The sequence below is a fragment of the Cetorhinus maximus genome, chromosome 8 (genome assembly GCF_964194155.1).
Source record: "Cetorhinus maximus chromosome 8, sCetMax3.hap1.1, whole genome shotgun sequence".
Classification (NCBI taxonomy): Eukaryota; Metazoa; Chordata; class Chondrichthyes; order Lamniformes; family Cetorhinidae; genus Cetorhinus; species Cetorhinus maximus.
In genome coordinates, this window is record NC_135886.1 from 84,341,690 (window position 1) to 84,360,957 (window position 19,268).

A 19,268-nucleotide genomic window follows, 5' to 3' on the forward strand; every position below is an offset into this window, starting at 1 on the left:
CAGAAAAAAGAAAGGCATTTCACTTCTGTGTAATCTCTCGGTACAGTCAAATGCTTATGATAAGATAGTGATAAATAAAAAATACACAAATATCAGATTCAGGGCAAACGTGCAAAAATACATTATGAGCAAAAATTCAATTGTTTACTCCAAAAGGGCTGCCCATCTGTAGGTCATTCTATTACTTTCAAAGATTAAAGCTATAAAATCCCCATTTTCTCTTACCAGGGGCAAGTAAATTTCAAGCTTGAAAAAGTAATAAAACTTGTCCTTATTTCCTGAAAGTGAAATTAACTTTGTGTCAAGATGTTATTAGAGGTGATTTATAGATGAGCTTGACAAAAATGTAACAATGTTAATTTCCATTAAATTACAAAGGGAAAAAAAGAACAGTACTTGTTGTGGCAGTGACTGCTGAAATTAGAAGAAAGAAAGCAGTTAAAAAGGTCTACTTCCTTGGTAGAAAGCACACCTTTGCACGTCTGCATTGTGAGTTAACCCTGCAGCACCAATTGCCCTCAAGTACATTAGCAACCACACCACAACAAAACAGTTAAATACGAACACTGGAGCATTTTTAAATGAGCTACAGCACTTTTTATCTAATATCCATCAAACAGGTTAGAATTGTGAACAGGACATTCCGTCCAGTTTGGTATGTACATTATCAATGCAGCAAAATAAAAATCACTATCAAAACAAACAGCAAAGATGAACATTAAAGGAAATGGTGGAGTCGTCAATGCTCAACTTCCACAGCATAAAGCACTGCTTGCGGTAGCTGCCTGCTCATTATTATTCCCATGAATTAATATTTGAAGTAAGATATTTAATAGAAGCAGCTAAAAGCCTTTAATGTCCAATTTTGACAAACAGTCTTAAATGAACGAATGAATGCCAAGTATGAGGCTTCCTGCCAAATGCTGTTTAAATGGCTTGTTGTGCTGAAACAATAAGAAGATTAAAAACGTCTCCAGAATGATAACAACACATCAGAAAAATAAAATTAATGCAGTACTTTCATTAGTAGAATTGCATCTCCATGTGTTTTCTTTTATTATATCTGAAAATCACAATGGTACAATGCCTCTTGTGTCACAACAGGCTTTTAGGCAAATCTCTAGCATCTCAGCACACCTCTGTGCAATTCAACCCAATATTGCTACTCTCTTTAATGAAAACAAACTAGGCAATAAACCACTCGTTCCCTAAAGCTAGGTCCCTCTTGTAACAAAAAATCTGATAAAAGAAAATATGCTTTCATCTAAATGTTTTTGAATCAATTATGTCTTGGAGATAAAAAGAAAGATATCTTTTTACAAATAGGTTTCCGATTTACTCAACAACTGAACAAATACTAACAAAAAGGCAAAGAATTTTCCATACCACTTTATTGAAAGCCTTTTTACCTCAATGCATATTATGATTAAATCATTTGTCAGCAGATCAAAGAATATTTCATTATTGTAAATTAGGCTTTCCAACTACTAGACATTTTTTCCACTAACTATCCTATTTAAATGATACAATAATTTATGAGTTTGCATTTTCTGACTAAACATGAAGACATCTACAATTTTAACTTACTACACTGTTCCTTGTGCATCAAAGCAACTACAGAGGCAAGAAAAAAAACTTCACTGTATTCAACTGGCACATTAAAGCACGTTGTTGTTACCAGATGTTCACTGCAGGTTTAAAATACAAAGTTGAGTGCTCTTTATTAATTTCTTCACTCTCTATGCCATGGTTACTTAGAATTCTATCTCAAGGGCAACACAGCATGATTAACACAAGCAATGTTGCAAAAAGAAAATTGCAAGCCCTTAACTTGCTTACTTTTGTATAGAAAATGCAGTAAATTGGAATAATTTTAATGGATGAGAAAGTATCTAAAAAAGGGCAAGGGAAGAAAAGTGTTACAAATTCCTAATGATTAAAGTTCTACTTTTACATGGCAGTAGGATGACTGAATATCAAATGGAACACGCATGATGAAAATATTCTTTAAAAGGAAAAGAAAAGCCTCTCTCTACGCTATAAATATATATTCATTTTCAACTTCAACTGCCTGATCAAAATTTTGCAATCCAGAGGAACAGAATGTATGGTGAAGGCAAATTTGCTAAGTCTTTAAAATGCATTTTTCAGAATCAATCACTGGAGTCATGCTACATGTTTAATGAATGGAGAGCACAACATAAACATGTAATAAAAATGTAACCTCCCTATTCTTGGGAGTACAGTTACACGAGTTGTGGACTGTGTGTTGGATCAGCTTTATTTTCTAGCCACTGTCAAAATAATCCAGCTAGATTGATTTCATTCAGCCAAACAGTGAGAATATTTTCTATATTCTTCAATTTAATAATCAGATGGAAAGGCATTTTAGGTCCACCATTTTTGAAAGCTCATAAAGAAATAAATGCAAGTATAACAAAGCACAATATATTTTAGGTATTGCCTCCATAACCTTATATAAGAAAACATTTAAATGATTTGTATAAGTAAAACAAAGAACCCTAGCATCTGCTGCGGGATTTAATTTTTAATTAGCATTTGAAAGTAAGTTTCCATCTAAAGGCTTCAGATGAAATATGGTCACCTCTTGGATAACATTTTGAAATACAACTCATTAGAAGGCCGTGTCTGGTAATATGGGATTCAGCTGAGATTTTGTGTTTGTTAATTGAAATGTTACCAGCTGTTTGCCACATGCAAACCTCCAAAATGTGGGTCAGTGGAAGCAAATCTTGTCAAATTCAAAAGCCTTCAGATTATCTAAAGCACAAATTCTGTAAGTAGCAGCCATGAGATAATAGCACTGAACATTGTCGCTACCTAGTGGAATTTCAATGCATTTCAATTGTATAAAGCGAAGAAATGGAAAAATTCTCTGAATTCCCACAAGAGGGAACTACCAATCTTAATAAAATTACCGCACTGCTATTAATTACAAGAAAGCTTATTACTAAAAGCTTTTTAATATATTCTTAAAACTTGGGATAAGTTTTAACAGTGATGAAAGGAAATGCCAGTTTTAATTTTGCGTGGACAAACTCAGCCAGGGAGGGATAAAAAGGACAGGGTTTGTCAAAAACAGAAAATGCTGGAAAAACTCAGCAGGTCGAGCAGCATCTGTGGAGAGAGAAAGAAAGAGTTAATGTTTCGAGTCTGTATGACCCTTCTTCAGGATTTGTCAATTTGTTTTCTCAACCTGCTAGTTGAGAAATTAAGATGGCAATGCAGAGTGAGAGCATGCTGACTATTGCTGCCATGGGTGATGACAATAAAGGGAGACAAAGCAACAGGGATGGGGAGGGAAAAAGCCAAGTCAAGGTAAAAGATTTAGAGAAAAATGAGTTATGAATCTGTTATGAAGTATTAATTTGGCTACCTTGCAGAATGGAAAGGTTTTCCTTGCGCAGGCAACAATATATCAGAAGCACTGGGCGGTAGGAAGAGGAGGATAACTAAAAATATGGGGTGAAGATGAAGGGCACAATAATAATTCACTGTTTTTCAATTCTTTAAAGAAAAAAATCAATGAACAGAATGATAAACGAAACAAGGGAATGCTAAGAACAACAAACTGATAGAAACACAACGCAAGTAATATACTAGGGAAAAACAACGGGGGGAAAATTTTCCTCCCGTTGGTGGGGGGGGTTGTGTAAGGCAGGTGCGAACCCAATCGGCATCCCCGATCGGGTCCATTTTACGTGGGTGGGCCAATTAAGGCCCGCCCAGCAAGACGCGTGCCAGGAAGCACTGAGCGCTCCCTGTGCGGGCAGGGGTTGAATTCTGTGAGTCGGGGCCTACGCTCTTTCACGCATGTGTGCGAAAAAGCGCAGAAATCTCCCTGAAGCACAGAGGTGCCTCAGGGAGGTTAGTTTAAATTTCAAAAGTTTAAATAAAGAAAAGGAAAAATCTTAGGATATGTCCCCTCATGTGACAGTGCCACATGAGCTGGGACACGTCAATGAACATTAACGGAAAAATTTATTAAATTTATAAACCCTTCGTGAAACCTCATCCCGCCCGTGGATGAGGTTCCATGAAAAATGCGAAGGCCACCTGGGCTCTTCGCCTGCCCGCCAACCTTAAGGTTGGACGGGCAACTCAATTTATTACTTTAAATTGATTTTTAAATGGCCTTAATAGGCTGAACTGAAAATCTAAATGACGTGCGGTGACGTTGGGATGCCCACTGACGTCACCGTGTGTCTTTTTACGCCTTGGCGTGCGGCCCTGCCCCCGCTGGCCGAACCGAAAATTCAGGCCCTGGTAACCAAAAAGGGAAGACAGACAAATGATTAAGTCAGATGGAAAAAAACCTGCTGGTCCATTAAGTCTTCCCCATTAGCACCATGGTCTCCAGTGTTCCTCAACCACCACTAATCCCTGAGAGTGGCAAAACACCAGATTAAAAAGACTGGACTAATTCAGAGAAAAATGAGTTCTGGGAAATTCCTTTCCTAACCCCGAAGGCAATCAGAATTAAGTACAGGGGACCCTTATTTTCATTCAAAATTACCGAGCGAGAAAACAATTTTGAATTCAGTTTGGAACACCGGGACTGCATTGACACACAATTATTAAAATACTTCATCAGATACTTAACATGTTAAATACGAGAACAATGCTCTTCACTGAATGTATTTTTACACAAGATGTAAAGTATATAATGGTGGCCATAATTCCAATCTGGTATTCAACAAACAGAAATGTCAATTTTGTCTTGGCTGTGTTCAGATTGACTCATTTTTAGTGAATTTCTTTTCTCGCTTTCTAATTACAGATTTTTCCTTTAAGTATTAAACTGCTTAATCTTTCTTTAAAGAAAAATAATTATTGTTCCCATCCTTTTATGAACTTCTTGCAACCAAATTCTTCTCCAGCTTCTGGGTGGAATAGTTTGGCCTCTCAGTGGCTGACAATATTTTCTGATCAATCAGTAGGATGCAGAATTCAAGTGAAGCAAAATGAACAAGATCCATTTCTCTTGCTCAGAAACAGAAGCTTCAAAGTGAAATAAAACAGCCAAGAATGGAAAACAATAATCTAAATATGACAAACAAATTTAGTGACTAATTGGCATTGAGGCTCCAACTTACTACCTCCTGATTAGATATTGAATGCTCACTGTTTCAGTTATTAAGTTTAATTATTGGAGGAAAACCTAAGTACTACAGCAAATATTTGCAATAAAGAGGCAGGCCAGCAATAATTCAAATAGAAATTTAGTATCAGTGACTTGGACCCAATTTTCATACAAATTTTGAAAAAAGCATCTAATCAATTCATCCAATTTAAAATTACCCTATTTTGAAACAATTTTTCAAAATAACATGGTTAAGTGGTTGTTTACAATCCACATAAAACTCTCATCACAAACAACAATATATGTATTTTTTTTAAGCCTAGAGGCTTTGGCAGGCATTGTTGATTATTAAAAGCAGCTTCATTCACCAAGTTCACCAAACTGAATGTTCAGCTTGATTCAGAAATCCCGAAAGTCAAAATGATCAGAATCATAATGTTTCCCTTTCCCTCCACACCGACCACTGACCCCCCCGCCCCACAAATCACCCCACATTATGCATGTACGAATGAAATGTGCTGAAAAAGGCATCACTGTGGGTTAAAGCAGCTTTACCTCAATTGCTTCAGTTTAAAATTAGGTAAGATGATTAGCCCATACTGAAGCCGTACTTATTGTGCTTGCAATAAAAACAAATGCATTTCTTACTCACAACTTGGAAAACCACTCAATACCAGGCCTAAATATAGCTTACATGGGGGAAGTTTATAAGGCACCAAAACAATAAACTCTTGTTGTCCTCAATGTTTTTTTTATACAAGCAACATCGATCTTTAGATGATGCTATTCCCTTAGTGACGCATGGATGCTTAGTGTTTGTCAAAAATTTTTAAAGGGGTGTTACCATTCATAATCAAAAGATTTTCATGTAAATGCAACCGTATGTTAACATTTGCACAGCAAGGTCATTATATGTTTAAAGTCAGGCTCCTGAACGGCAATTAATCAAGTTAGAGCCATGCATCCAACTTCTACAATCACTTCATTTCTTTTAGAATCTGCTCTAAGAATTTTGATGTAAGTTAAGAATGTCATGAAGAATGATACCCCCTGTTCCAGAATTGCTGCTGGCTGCATTAGGGGAAAGGCTGCAATGCCTCAGATGCAGGACGGAAATCAGTTCCTGAACTAGTTTATGTCCTTCTCTATAAGGATTTCTAACAGGAGTCTGATATATGAACGAGGATATGCACTCCGAGTGGGACCCACTGACTGATTATTTTAATGCATTGGAATAGTTTAAAAAAAAATAATTAAAGTTAGATCTCTGTGATAGGGTCATTTTCTTTTATTGTTATTATTCGTTTGTATTTTTTTAAATCAAATGATCAATGTTACGCAAAATAAATTTCCATATAGATAATCAAGTGAAATTGAACCGAATTGAAAATTATACACCCATAGATTTAAACATGAGAGTTTATAGTTAATAGATTTATACTGTGTTAAGAATGCCCGAGGTCACATTCTCAATTTAGGAGAACGCTGCTGCAATTGATTGCAGTTAGGGCGGTGAGGTCATGTGTGGGATATCTTAGGGATAAATGCTGGGGTGTAAACTGTTGCTCGCAAATAAAAATAACATTCAGAAAAGAAGGCATATTGGTTAGGTTTTCAGATGACATTGAGCTATAAACAGATGTGGGTGCGGGTAGTTAAGTCTGATGAATCAACGAAGAGAAGGGCAGGGAACCTGAGAATATATGCAAAATTATGGGAAATGAAATTCAATACAGGCAAGTGCTACATCTCAAGAAAACAATGTTGATAACCTAATAAATGGTGCGAACTAGTTTTTTTTTAAAAGGAAGTCTGAAAGTAATAGATTCAACACTCACCAAATTTAGACACTATGAAGCAAAAAAAATGTAAATGAATGCTATGCTGTTATTTTCAAATCTCCAGAACCAAGTCAGAGGTCATATGTTGAAAGCGTATATAGTTTCCATCAGATTGAATCATCAGCAGCTAGCTTGTCACCAAGGCACAAGGAAAACATTCATGCAGTAAAATGTGTGAATAAAAGGGCTGATTCCTATTATCAAAAAATTGAGTTATAAAATAACAGAAAAATCCAATCCCTTTAGCCTTGAAAGGATGCAAATGAGAAGCAATAAAAACAGAAAATGCTGGAAAAACTCAGCAGATCTGGCAGCATCTATGGAGAGAGAAACTGAGTTAACGGTTCAAGTCTGTGTGGCTTCTTCAGAGCTAAAGCGAGATAGAAAGTGATGGAATTTTTACTGTTTAAGAGGGAGTGAAGCAGAATAGATGGTCAGGGATAGGTGAAAGCTCAGGGGAGATTGACAAAGGTGTCATGGACACAAGACAAAGGGGTTGTTAATGGTAATGGTGAAGACTAATGAAGGTGACTAATGAGAGTGGCATAATGGTAAGATGGCAGAATATGTTATTAGTAGAACAAGGGTCAACACTCTGTGAAAGTGCAACATAGAAACAAGTGACAGATGGCCCTTTGGGCAAGGGAGGATAAAAAAGGATTAAAAAATAAATAAGATTTTTTTAAAAATGGAGTCAAGATGGAGGACAAAAACAGAATTACCTGGAAAAACTCAGCAGGTCTGGCAGCATCGGCGGAGAAGAAAAGAGTTGACGTTTCGAGTCCTCATGACCCTTCAACAGAACTCAGTTCTGAACAACAGTTCTGCCGAAGGGCCCTGAGGACTCGAAACGTCAACTCTTTTCTTCGCCGCCGATGCTGCCAGACCTGCTGAGTTTTTCCAGGTAATTCTGTTTTTGTTTTGGATTTCCAGCATCCGCAGTAGTTTTTTGTTTTTATCAAGATGGAGGAGACAGTTCATGATCTGAAGTTGTTGAACTCAAGTCCCGAAGGCTGTATAGTGCCTAATCAGAAGACGAGTTAATGTTCCTCGAGTTTGTGTTGGGCTTCGCTGGAATATGGCAGCAGGCCAAGGACAGACATGTGGGCATGAGAGCAAGATGGTGTGTTGAAATGGCAAACAACAGGAAGCTCTGGATCATGTTTGCGGACTGAGCAAATGTGTTCCGTAAAGCGGTCACCCAGTCTGTGTTAAGTCTCCCCAATATAGAGGAGGCCACACGGGAGTAGCAAATACAGTAGGCCAAAATGAAGGAGGTGCAAGTGAAGCACCGCATCACCTGAAAGGAGTGTTTGGGGCCTTGGGTGTTGATGATGGAGGAGGTAAAGGGGCAGGTGTTGAACCTTCTGTGATTGTAGGGGAAGGTGCCGTGGCAAGGGGATGAGGAGTTGGGGTGATGGAGGAGTGGACCAGGGTGTCACAGAGGGAATGGTCCCTACAGAATGCTGACAGGGGGTGAGGGGAAGATGTGTTTGGTGGTGGCATCCTGCTGTAGTCTCCTCCAAATGAGAAGCAACCTTATAGAGGTACAATTTTATGGGGAATCCTTTATTTATGATACCTTTTGCCTAGAGAGGCTTATTCCTGTGCCTCTGACGGGTACTAAGGAGAAATGAAACTGTTAGATTGAAGTCTGAGCAGTGGAAAGATTCCACTGTTAATTTGCATGCAAGAATAAAGGGAAGAATTTTGCCATTGACGAGCAGGGGGCAGGGCCCGCTCACCGACGCAGGATGACGTCGGGCGGAACCCCTGACGTCATCCCGCCCCATTTAAATTTTCAGGAAGGCGGGGGCGCAGCAAAATCAACTGTGGGCCCGCCGACCTGTCAATGGCCAATTGAGGCCATTGACAGGATCATTTAAACAATTAAAGGACCAGCCCGTCCAACCTTAAGGTTGGCGGGCAGGCCAGGAGCCCCGGCGGCAAATAGAGAAAACATGAAACCTCATCCAGCGGTGGGATGAGGTTTCATGCAGGGTTTTAAAAATTTTAATAAAGTTATTCTGTAAATTATGAACATATCCCATCTCATGTGACATTGTCACATGAGGAGGACATGTTAGGGAATTTTTTTTCTCTATTTTTAATATTTTTCAAAGTATAAGCGATTTCCCTGAGGCTGCACTTAGCCTCAGGGAGATGTGCGCTCTTTCGTGTGCATGCACGAAAGAGCACACTCTCACTTTTAGGGAATCCCTCCTGCCCACACAAGGAGCGCATATTGCTTCCCGCTGGATGGGCCTTAATTGGCCCGCCCATGTAAAATGGTGGTGCGGCCCGCTTCGCTGGCGGGGATCGGCTCCCCGCCCGCCAGAGATTGGGTCAGGCCTGCATGCCCAACAGGCAGAAAATTCTGCCCAAAAGGTGTGGAGTGGGGGCAAGATAGAGAGATAGAAAATGGTTGGAACTCAAGAGGGGAAAAGAGCATGGCTGATGTTGCGAAAAGGATAATTAACAGAACTATAAAAAAGTACAAGAATATGATGTAGATGATACAGAAAGAACTGGTGAGAATCAGTAAACAAATGAAATTTTAACGGCAGCAAAACTATAGAAAATTCAAACTGAGAGATTGAAACAAGCCAGATAGTAAAATGTTCCCTTAAAATTATTAGAATTATAAGTAGGCAAGAAAGTAGTGTGCGCAAATTAGTTGAAACAAACTACTGCAAAGTAATCTAGGCTTCCCTTCAGTAAATATGTCCTCACCATTGCATTTTAACTGAAAAGCAATATCCTCAATATTGTCATGAGGCTATAAAGCAAAGTCCTTCAAACAGTATGAACTTAATGATCATAAAATGTATTTTTGGTGACACTGGTTGAGAGAATGGTGGACAGCTTGCTTCTTCAACATCAACCTGAATCATACTAAAAATGGTTCATGGAACATTTCAACCATAGGACAGCATGTCTGATCATACAGAAGTCCCTCAGTAATGCATCTAATGTCATTGTCGATGACCTTTTAAGCTTGTTGCAAGACCCTTGCCATTCTCAAAGTCAAGAAGGTTAAACAACCACTTCATAAATCCTGCCCAGCAAGCAAGCAAATGTTCAAAGTAATGCATTTGTCTGTATTTTGTTATTTAGCTTATTCAAAATGACTTTTTTAAAAACTTGGATTTCTTAAAATTGGTTGTAATTATTACAGATGTTATGAACATATCTACATTGAAAAGTGCACTGCAAATTTAACATTTAATCAGTGAAATCCCAAATTTAATTTTTTATAAAAAATCACGTTGCTATATTGAAAAATTGAAAGGCTTTGAATTTTATTTTCCAAACCTGTACATTAGGATTTGCTAATGAATAAATCAATTTCTACTGAAGGACAAACCTGAGTGAGTTATTAAATCATACATCAAGTCTAAAGTTGTCACTTCCCAGTGACTGCATTGACAAGCCATATACATTTGTTAAGCATCTGAACAAAAGAGATATACTGCCGTTTTATTTATTTGGTGGAGTACAGATGTAGGGCTGCAATTTATCAAGGTGACAACTAAATCTATCTTGTCGCACCTTTAGCTATAATAAGAGTATGCTGAGATCAACAAGTCTTTTCTTCAAAATTACTGATCTGTAAATTGCCCTTGACTGTTGTGGCAAATAAAAATCACCTTCTGCTGTCAATCTGAAACATGCAGACATGACAAACATTTAGCAACCCTTTCTCTGTAGATGCACAAGCGTGGCATTTTTAAAATTATCCATATTAGTTGATCCTTTGTGGCAGGACTAATTAACAGTAAGCAGGATTTTTTCAAAGGTTTCTGAGGAGCATGACATTGATCCAGCAATGGTATGGCACACTTTGCTTAGCTCAAACCTATATTAATTTATTTACCATACTCAATTTTTATTAAATATCTTTAAGTGAACCATTTGTATCTTTGGAAATGCCATTAATATTAATTAACAACTTAATTGATGGCATAGAAAGCCACAACGAAAATTTGTTGGTGACACAAAGATTGGTCGCATTATAAGCTATGTAGATGGTAGTGGAAAATTATAGAAGGATAATAACATAAGTGAATGGGCAATAATGTGATGAATAGATTTCAATGAAGGTATATGTGAAGTTGCCCACTTTGGATCTAAAAAGGATAAAATACAGCACTTTCTAAATGATGAAAAGCTCAAAACAGGGTATGTTCAAAGAGATTCAAGAGTCTAGGTAATAGATCATTAAAATGCCATGAAAAGGTCACAAAATAATTAAGATGACTAACAGATTGTTGGCCTTTATATATTTAGAGGTCTAGAACACAGTTCTGGGCATTGCATCTTATAGAAGATATAATGGCCTTGGAGGGAATGTTACGTAGATCTACTGGAATGCTACCCGGACTCAAAGGGTTAAATTATGGGGAAAGAAACTAGGAATGTATTCCCTTATAAGGTTATATGGTGGTTTGATCAAAGTTTGCAAGATAATAAAAAAGATAGGGTAGATAAAGAAAAACTATCTCTGCTGGTTGGGAAGTCCAGGACTGGGGGGCATGGCTCTGATTGTTAAACTAAGCCCTTTAGGAATGAAATTAGGAAACATTTCTACACACATAGGGTGGCAGTAGTTTGGAACCCTCTTCCATAAAAGAGGATTGATGCTAGATCTGTTTATAGATTTTTGTTAACCAAAAGGTATTAAAGGATATGGGGCAAAAGGGGAAATATGGAGTTCGGTCAGATATCAGCCACAATCTGAAGTGAATGGTGGAACAGGCTTGAGGCGCTGAAATAATACAGACACTGCCTAGCATGAACTCTCAATCATTTAAATAGAAAATCAAAATCTCAACAAAAGGGGCAAAATGTTAAAAATTTAAGGTAATTCATTTACAATCAGAAATCAGCAAGGATCAAGCACAACTTATTGCTGCTTAATTTACATCAACTCATCCACTCTATCCTCAAAATTCGCAACCTTTCTTATTGATGAACTAATTCTCGTTAGCCATGACTTTGTTTACATTGATGGATCTCCTACGGTTCTACTCACAGGTGCTCTGGAACATGATTGTGATGCTTAGCAATAGAGATGGAAGTATACTTAGCCTGGCAAGTTCCTTTAAGAACACTAATCAAGCAGCCTTATAGGCAAGTGTCCTAATTAAAGAAAAAACGGTATTCGTAGCTTTTTGTAAAATTGTGAGGTTAATTAGAGGGCAATTGTAGTTGCTTCGAAATCTCTATCTCCTAGTGTTGGGAACAGACCAGGTTCTTAGTAACAAAAAGCATCAAGAAATTAGTGATTCTTTTTGTGAATATATGTCGGATTGAGTTTTACATAGGCCAGAATTTTTACCTTGATGGGCGGGCAGGCCCCACCGGCTCGGCGGCGGGCGCGCAGCCGAACTCTGCCAGTGAAACGGGCCCCGCCGCCATTTTGAGTGGCCGGGCCAATTAAGGCCCGCCCAGCGGCCTGTCCGACAGGAAGCGCTATGCACTTCCTGTGCGGGGGGAGGGATTCCCCATCTGTCAAAGTGCGCTCTTTTGCGCATGCGTGCTAAAGAGCGCACAGCTCCCTGAGACTAAGTGCTGTCTCAGGAAGATTACTGACAGTATAAAAATCTTTAAAAATAGAAAAGTATTAAAATTATTAACATGCCCCCCTCATGTGACAATGTCACATGAGATGGGACATGTTAATAAGAAGCACATAAACTTTATTGAAGTTTTTAAAAATGGACATGAAACCTCATCCCACCAGTGGATGAGGTTTCATGCGTTATCAGAAGCCCGCTGGGGCTCCTGGCCTGCCCGACAGCCTTAAGGTTGGACGGGCAGGGCATTTAACAAGCTTAATTATCCTGTCAATGGCCTTAATTGGCCATTGACAGGTCGGCGGGCGGACAGCTAGTTTCGCTGTCCGCCCGCCTTCTTCAATATTTAAATGAACTGGGATGACGTCGGGGTTCCTCCCGGCGTACTTTTCCCGTCGGCGAGTGGGACCCGCCCCCAAATCGCCGACGGGAAAATTCTGCCCATAGAGTAGAGCTGTGACCTGAATTGGGTTAATTCCTTTTGTTTCTTTGATTTGATTAACAATACCCAGGTACCAAGGTTTGCAAAATAACATGCAAATGATTACTGAAGAAATTTGAAAAATACATTTTCATGTTATTCAAGGGTTAAAAATATGGCAGCCCATATTAAATTTAATAATTTTTCACAATTAGTCAAAATATGCACTGCTTTATAACAATAGCAGAGTTCATAGGAGTGAAGGTAATTGAAACAGGAAGTAGAGTACAGCACTTTTAGGACATGCAAGACTTTTAATATATTGCTAGTAGATCTCTCTTAGCAGCGCTCCCGCTAAGTTAGAAGAAGTGCTGTTTAGCTGTCCTTGAGCTAGCTCCCCCATGGAGGATTTCATTAATCCACCTTGGTTGACATGAAAATTAAGGAAGAAAACATCCTATTTCAAATAATGGAGGTACAGATAAGACTCATAATTTTCCAAGACCCAAAGGCATAGGGCTTGAACTTCTGCACAGTAGCAATCAGAGTAGGACTGCCACTCCGCTTCTACTTTCTTACCTGGAAATCTTCTCGATCCTGTTTTGCCTGACCTTCCGACTCAGGTCGGGCGAGAGCTGTGCAAGGCAGCATGCCCAGAGGCCTTCAGTCAAATGCTGCAGAATCGGGCGGAAGGTAGCCACATCCCCTTTTTCTTTTAAAAAAAACACCACTGGCTGCTGTAAATCAAGTAAGTTTAAAGCTCCAGCCACTTTCAAGCCAGGGAGATGTGTCAGGTAGGTAATTACAACTTTGAAGTTGGTGGGGGTTGGGGGGTAGGTGTAAAAATAGTTGGGGGAGAGTACCCTGGGTCTGTTCAATGGTTAGCCAGAAGTGGTTTTAATTCTAACTTTTTCTGGGTTACCATTGATGTAACAATAGTTGGAACCATTGGAAGCGTGCAATTTAAATTGCAAACTTTTGGATGGTTCCCAGTGCAGGGTAATTGCCCATCGGAAGTCACCACTTCCTGGGCAATTGCTGTGCAATCCTTACCTGGGGACTTCCGGGGCGGGGGTGGGAGGGTGGTGGTGGTTTGCCCAGCACGTTTTTGGATTACACTACCCTGGAGCTCCGAAGTTACAGCCCATAATACTATACACTTATTTGTATGGTATAATCGCTAAGCATACAAATTAACGCTGGTAGTTACCATTGCCTCCATTCCATTGACATGAATATTTATGTCACCAAAAATAAAAGCAAACCTGCCTAAGATTATAGAGTTAAGATTTCAATTCTAGGCTTAGCGGTGTGAAGATAAGTCGCTAAAAGAGTGTTCAGCATAGGAGGTGGTGTGGTAACCATGTGCACATGGTTTGGGTAGCAGGCATAGTTTTATCTTTTACATAGACAGGAACATTATACAATAATAAATCTAATCTTCTATTCTTTTCTTGAAGTGTATATTTATATTTCCAAGACTACGAGAAACACTAGGTGAGTTTATAGAAAGGTCAACTAAGAGGCCTCAGACATTTTGGATTTTGTGTTCTTAGAGGAGTCCTTTACAATTTTTTTTAAAAACAATTTTTTGGTCCAGCATTATTCTCGGGTAGTTACAGAGTATTTCCTCAGAAGACTGTTACTTTTAGGGCAGAGTTATAAACCAAGGTCCACTAATGCAACAGCAAGAATTTGGCTGTGGTGGCTGCAATGCATCTAGAGACAGTTGTTTACTTAATGCTCTCATGATATACCTCCGAATCAAGAATTCATTTGGCCCTAGAGGACCTCAGTTAGAATGATACAGGTGATAAAGACTACAAAATACATGCAAGCTGGTTCAATTACACCCTCTGTTCCCCCATCTTAAAATCAATTCCTTCCTGTTTAGGTTTTTACATCATAACGTAATGGTTATGTTACTGGAGTAAGACCATAAGACATAGGAGCAGAAATTAGGCCATTTGGCTCATCGAGTCTGCTCCGCCATTCAATCATGGCTGATAAGTTTCTCAACCCCATTCTCCCGCCTTCGCCCCGTAACCTTTGATCCCCATACCAATCAAGAACCTATCTATCTCGGTCTTAAATACACTCAATGACCTGGCCTCCACAGCCTTCTGTGGAAATGAATTCCATAGATTCACCACTCTCTGGCTAAAGAAGTTTCTCCTCTTCTCTGTTCTAAAAGGTCTTCCCTTTACTCTGAGGCTGTGCCCTCGGGTCCTAGTCTCTCCTACTAATGGAAACATCTTCCCCACGTCCACTCTATCCAGGCCTTTCAGTATTCTGTAAGTTTCAATCAAATCCCCCCTCATCCTTCTAAACTCCATCGAGTATAGACCCAGAGTCCTCAAACGTTACTCATATGTTAAGCCTTTCATTCCTGGGATCGTTCTCGTGAACCTCCTCTGGACCCTCTCCAGGGCCAGAACATCCTTCCTAAGGTACGGGGCCCAAAATTGCTCACAATATTCTAAATGTGGTCTGACCAGAGCCTTATAAAGCCTCAGCAGCACATCCCTGCTTTTATATTCTAGTCCTCTCGAAATAAATGCCAACATTGCATTTGCCTTCCTAACTACCAACTCAACCTGCAAGTTAACCTTAAGAGAATCCTGGACTAGGACTCCCAAGTCCCTTTGCACTCCAGATTTCTGAATTCTCTCCCCATTTAGAAAATAGTCTATGCCTCTATTCTTCCTACCAAAGTGCATGACCTCACATTTCCCCACGTTGTATTCCATCAGCCACTTCTTTGCCCATTCTCCTAACCTGTCCAAATCTTTCTGCAGCCTCCCTGCCTCCTCAATACTACCTGTCCCTCCACCTATCTTTGTATTATCTGCAAACTTAGCCAGAATGCCCTCTGTTCCTTCATCTAGATCATTAATGTATAAAGTGAAAAGTTGTGGTCCCAACACTGACCCCTGCGGAACTCCACTAGTCACCGGCCGCCATCCTGAGAAGGACCCCCTTATCCCCACTCTCTGCCTCCTGCCAGACAGCCAATCTTCTATCCATGCTAGTACCTTGCCTCTAACACCATGGGCTCTTATCTTACTAAGCAGCCTCCCGTGCGGCACCTTGTCAAAGGCCTTCTGGAAGTCCAAGTAGATAACATCCATTGGCTCTCCTTTGTCTAACCTACTCGTTACCTCCTCAAAGAATTCTAACAGATTTGTCAGGCATGACCTCCCCTTGATGAAACCATGCTGACTTTGCCCGATTTTACCATGCACTTCCAAGTATTCTGAAATCTCATCCTTAATAATGGACTCTAAAATCTTACCAACGACCGAGGTCAGGCTAATCGGCCTGTAATTTCCCGTCTTTTGCCTCAGTCCCTTCTTAAACAGGGGGTTACATTAGCGATTTTCCAGTCCTCTGGGACCCTCCCTGACTCCAGTGATTCCTGAAAGATCACCACTAACGCCTCCACTATCTCTTCAGCTATCTCCTTCAGAACTCTGGGGTGTAATCCATCTGGTCCAGATGATTTATCCACCTTCAGACCTTTCAGTTTTCCTAGCACCTTCTCCTTGGTAATGGCCACCATACTCATCTCTGCCCCCCAACTCTCTTGAACTTTGGGGATGTTACTCGTGTCTTCCACCGTGAAGACTGACGCAAAGTACCTATTCAGTTCCTCCGCCATTTCTTTGTTCCCCACTACTACTTCTCCAGCGTCATTTTCCAGCGGCCCAATGTCCACTTTTGCCTCTCTCTTACCCTTTATATATCTAAAAAAACTCTTGCAATATTCTTTTATATTACTGGCTAGTTTACCCTCATATTTAATCTTCTCCCTCCTTATTTCTTTTTTAGTTGTCCTCTGTTGGTCTTTGTAGGCTTCCTAATCCCCTGGTTTCCCACTGCTCTTCGCTGCATTGTATGCTTTCTCTTTAGCCTTTATGCTCTCCCTGACTACCCTTGTCAGCCATGGTTGCCTCGTCCTCCCTTTAGTATGCTTCTTCTTCCTAGGGATGAATTTTTGCTGTGCCTCCCAAACTACTCCCAGAAACTCCTGCCATTGCTGTTCCACTGTCTTTCCTGCTAGGCTCATCTCCCAGTCAATTCTGGCCAGCTCCTCCCTCATGCCTCTGTAGTTGCCTTTATTCAACTGTAATACTGTTACATCTGATTCCAGCTTTTTCCTCTCAAATTGCAGGGTGAATTCTATCATATTATGGTCACTTCCTCCTAAGGGTTCCTTCACCTTAAGCTCCCTTATCAAATCTGCCTCATTACACATCACTAAATCTAGAATTGCCTGTTCCCTAGTGGGCTCCAACACAAGCTGCTCTAAAAAGCTATCTTGTAGACATTCTACAAATTCCTTTTCTTGGAATCCACTACCAACCTGATTTTCCCAGTCTACCTGCATATTGAAATCCCCCATGATCACTGTAACCTTGCCTTTCTTACATGCCTTTTCCATCTCCTGGTGTATCTTGTGCCCCACATCCTGACTACTGTTTGGAGGCCTGTACATAACTCCCATTATGGTTTTTTTACCTTTGCGGTTCCTCAACTCTACCCACACAGATTCTACATCATCTGACCCTACGTCATTTCTTGCTATCGATTTAATGTCATTTCTTACTAACAAAGCAACCCCACCCCCTCTGCCAACCTGCCTATCTTTTCGATAGGATGTATATCCTTTGATATTTAGCTCCCAGTCCTGATCCCCTTGCAGCCATGTCTCCGTGATGCCCACCACATCATACCTGCCAATTTCAATCTGCGCCACAAGCTCATTTACCTTATTTCGTATACTGCGTGCATTCAGATACAACACCTTCAGTCCTGTATTTCCCGTCCCCTTTCTCATTGTCGTCCCTTTATCTGATGTGCTTGAAGTTAGATTCCTAGCCCTTTCCAAACACTCTGTCCTATTTTGTGTTCTGGGGACTTTAATGGCCTCTCCTGGGCTCTCTTTTCTTTTCAGTTTTTTCATAATTTTCCATGAAGTTGAATCCACCCTCCCACACACTAACCTGCTGCTTTGTTTCCCACTAGTCATACTTCTTGGAGTTTTACCCTTCCCTCCCCTCCCACTTTCTAGTTTAAAGTCCTATTGACCACACTATTTATCCTTTTCGCTAGAACAGAGTAGTACTCCCGAAGCCTGCAATTCAGAGAACATGAATGCTATTCTCACCATGGCAATGAATATTTGAATTTTGTCTAATAATAAAAAAAAATCTAGAAATACAAAGTTGTGACCAATAAAAGTGACCACGAAGCTGTCAGATTGGTATAAAAATCCAACTCGTTCACTAACGTCCTTTTGATAAGAAAACCTGCCATCCTTGCCCCAATTTCCCAATATGTGTCTCCAAACCACCAGAGTGGTTGACTCTTAACTGTCCTCTAAAGGAGCCTAGCAAGTCATTGTTATATCAATATAGTGGTTCAAGGTGGTGGCCCACCATCACCTTTCTCAAGGAAAACTGGAAAGAGACAACAAATACCAGCCTTGCCAGCAGCACCCACATCCTGGGAATGAATAAAAACACAACACTCTGACAGGGCTGGTTGCAGCTGTGTAACCATTTGATAAGAGACAACACTTCCTACAATAGATATAACTGTACAACATATTAAATGCTATCTTCATATATTATGGGAACAAACTAGCAATTTACAATGAAGTTTTAAATGTATATTTAACCATGCAAAGTTTTTTTCCATGCAATGTAAATAGTTATAAGATAGTGCGTGAGAAAATAAAACTTACATCTAAGACTTTCCTGGTGTAAGCTGTTGCATGAAGTAGAGAAAATACTGCAACTGGTACCAAACATACTGTGCAAATCTGGATAAGGAAAAGGTTTAGAAATACGAGTCAAAGAAATCAGAAAAAGGTCCAAGTCATTAGGCCTCAAGAAGTTTTCAATTTCTATTGAGCTCATTCGCTTGAGATACAAGTGTCCTGGGATAAAGAATACTTTGAGATTTCTAATTTGTTGGTCTACATTCATAAAGTTGCCAAATTGGTGCCAATTATGCTTGAACCGAGGCCAGTTGTTAGTTATTTAATTGACATTCACAAGGAGCAGGGCTGACACTAATCAAATTTTCCAAGGTGCCTTACTTAACCTCCACCCACATCCTGTCAAATCCATCCAGCCTAAATTCAAACCTAATGAAAAGTTAAAGAACAATATTTCAATATCTTTGTACCACAAGTATATATCTTCTTAAAAAATTCACATCAAATGAATTTCATATATGCCACAATTTGTATTTTGTTTGCAGATGGGTGAACGTGAATGTTTTTTTGCAAACCCAGGAAACTAATTTTTGTAACT

At 39.7% G+C, this 19,268-nt stretch overlaps 1 protein-coding gene across 8 annotated transcripts in view; it reads right to left on the minus strand.

The window, feature by feature from the left end:
• Nucleotides 1-19,268, minus strand: part of LOC144683805 (transmembrane protein 33-like) — a 201,799-nt gene that overhangs the window by 154,813 nt on the left and 27,718 nt on the right. For all 8 annotated transcript variants that reach the window (XR_013577338.1, XM_078547224.1, XM_078547220.1 and 5 more), the window contains one exon: nucleotides 18,695-18,762. Coding sequence is in view for 7 of the 8 variants with exons in the window: in XM_078547224.1 (XP_078403350.1) it covers nucleotides 18,695-18,762 (68 nt within the window). In the remaining variant the exon portion in view is untranslated. The remainder of the gene's footprint in view (nucleotides 1-18,694; nucleotides 18,763-19,268) is intronic.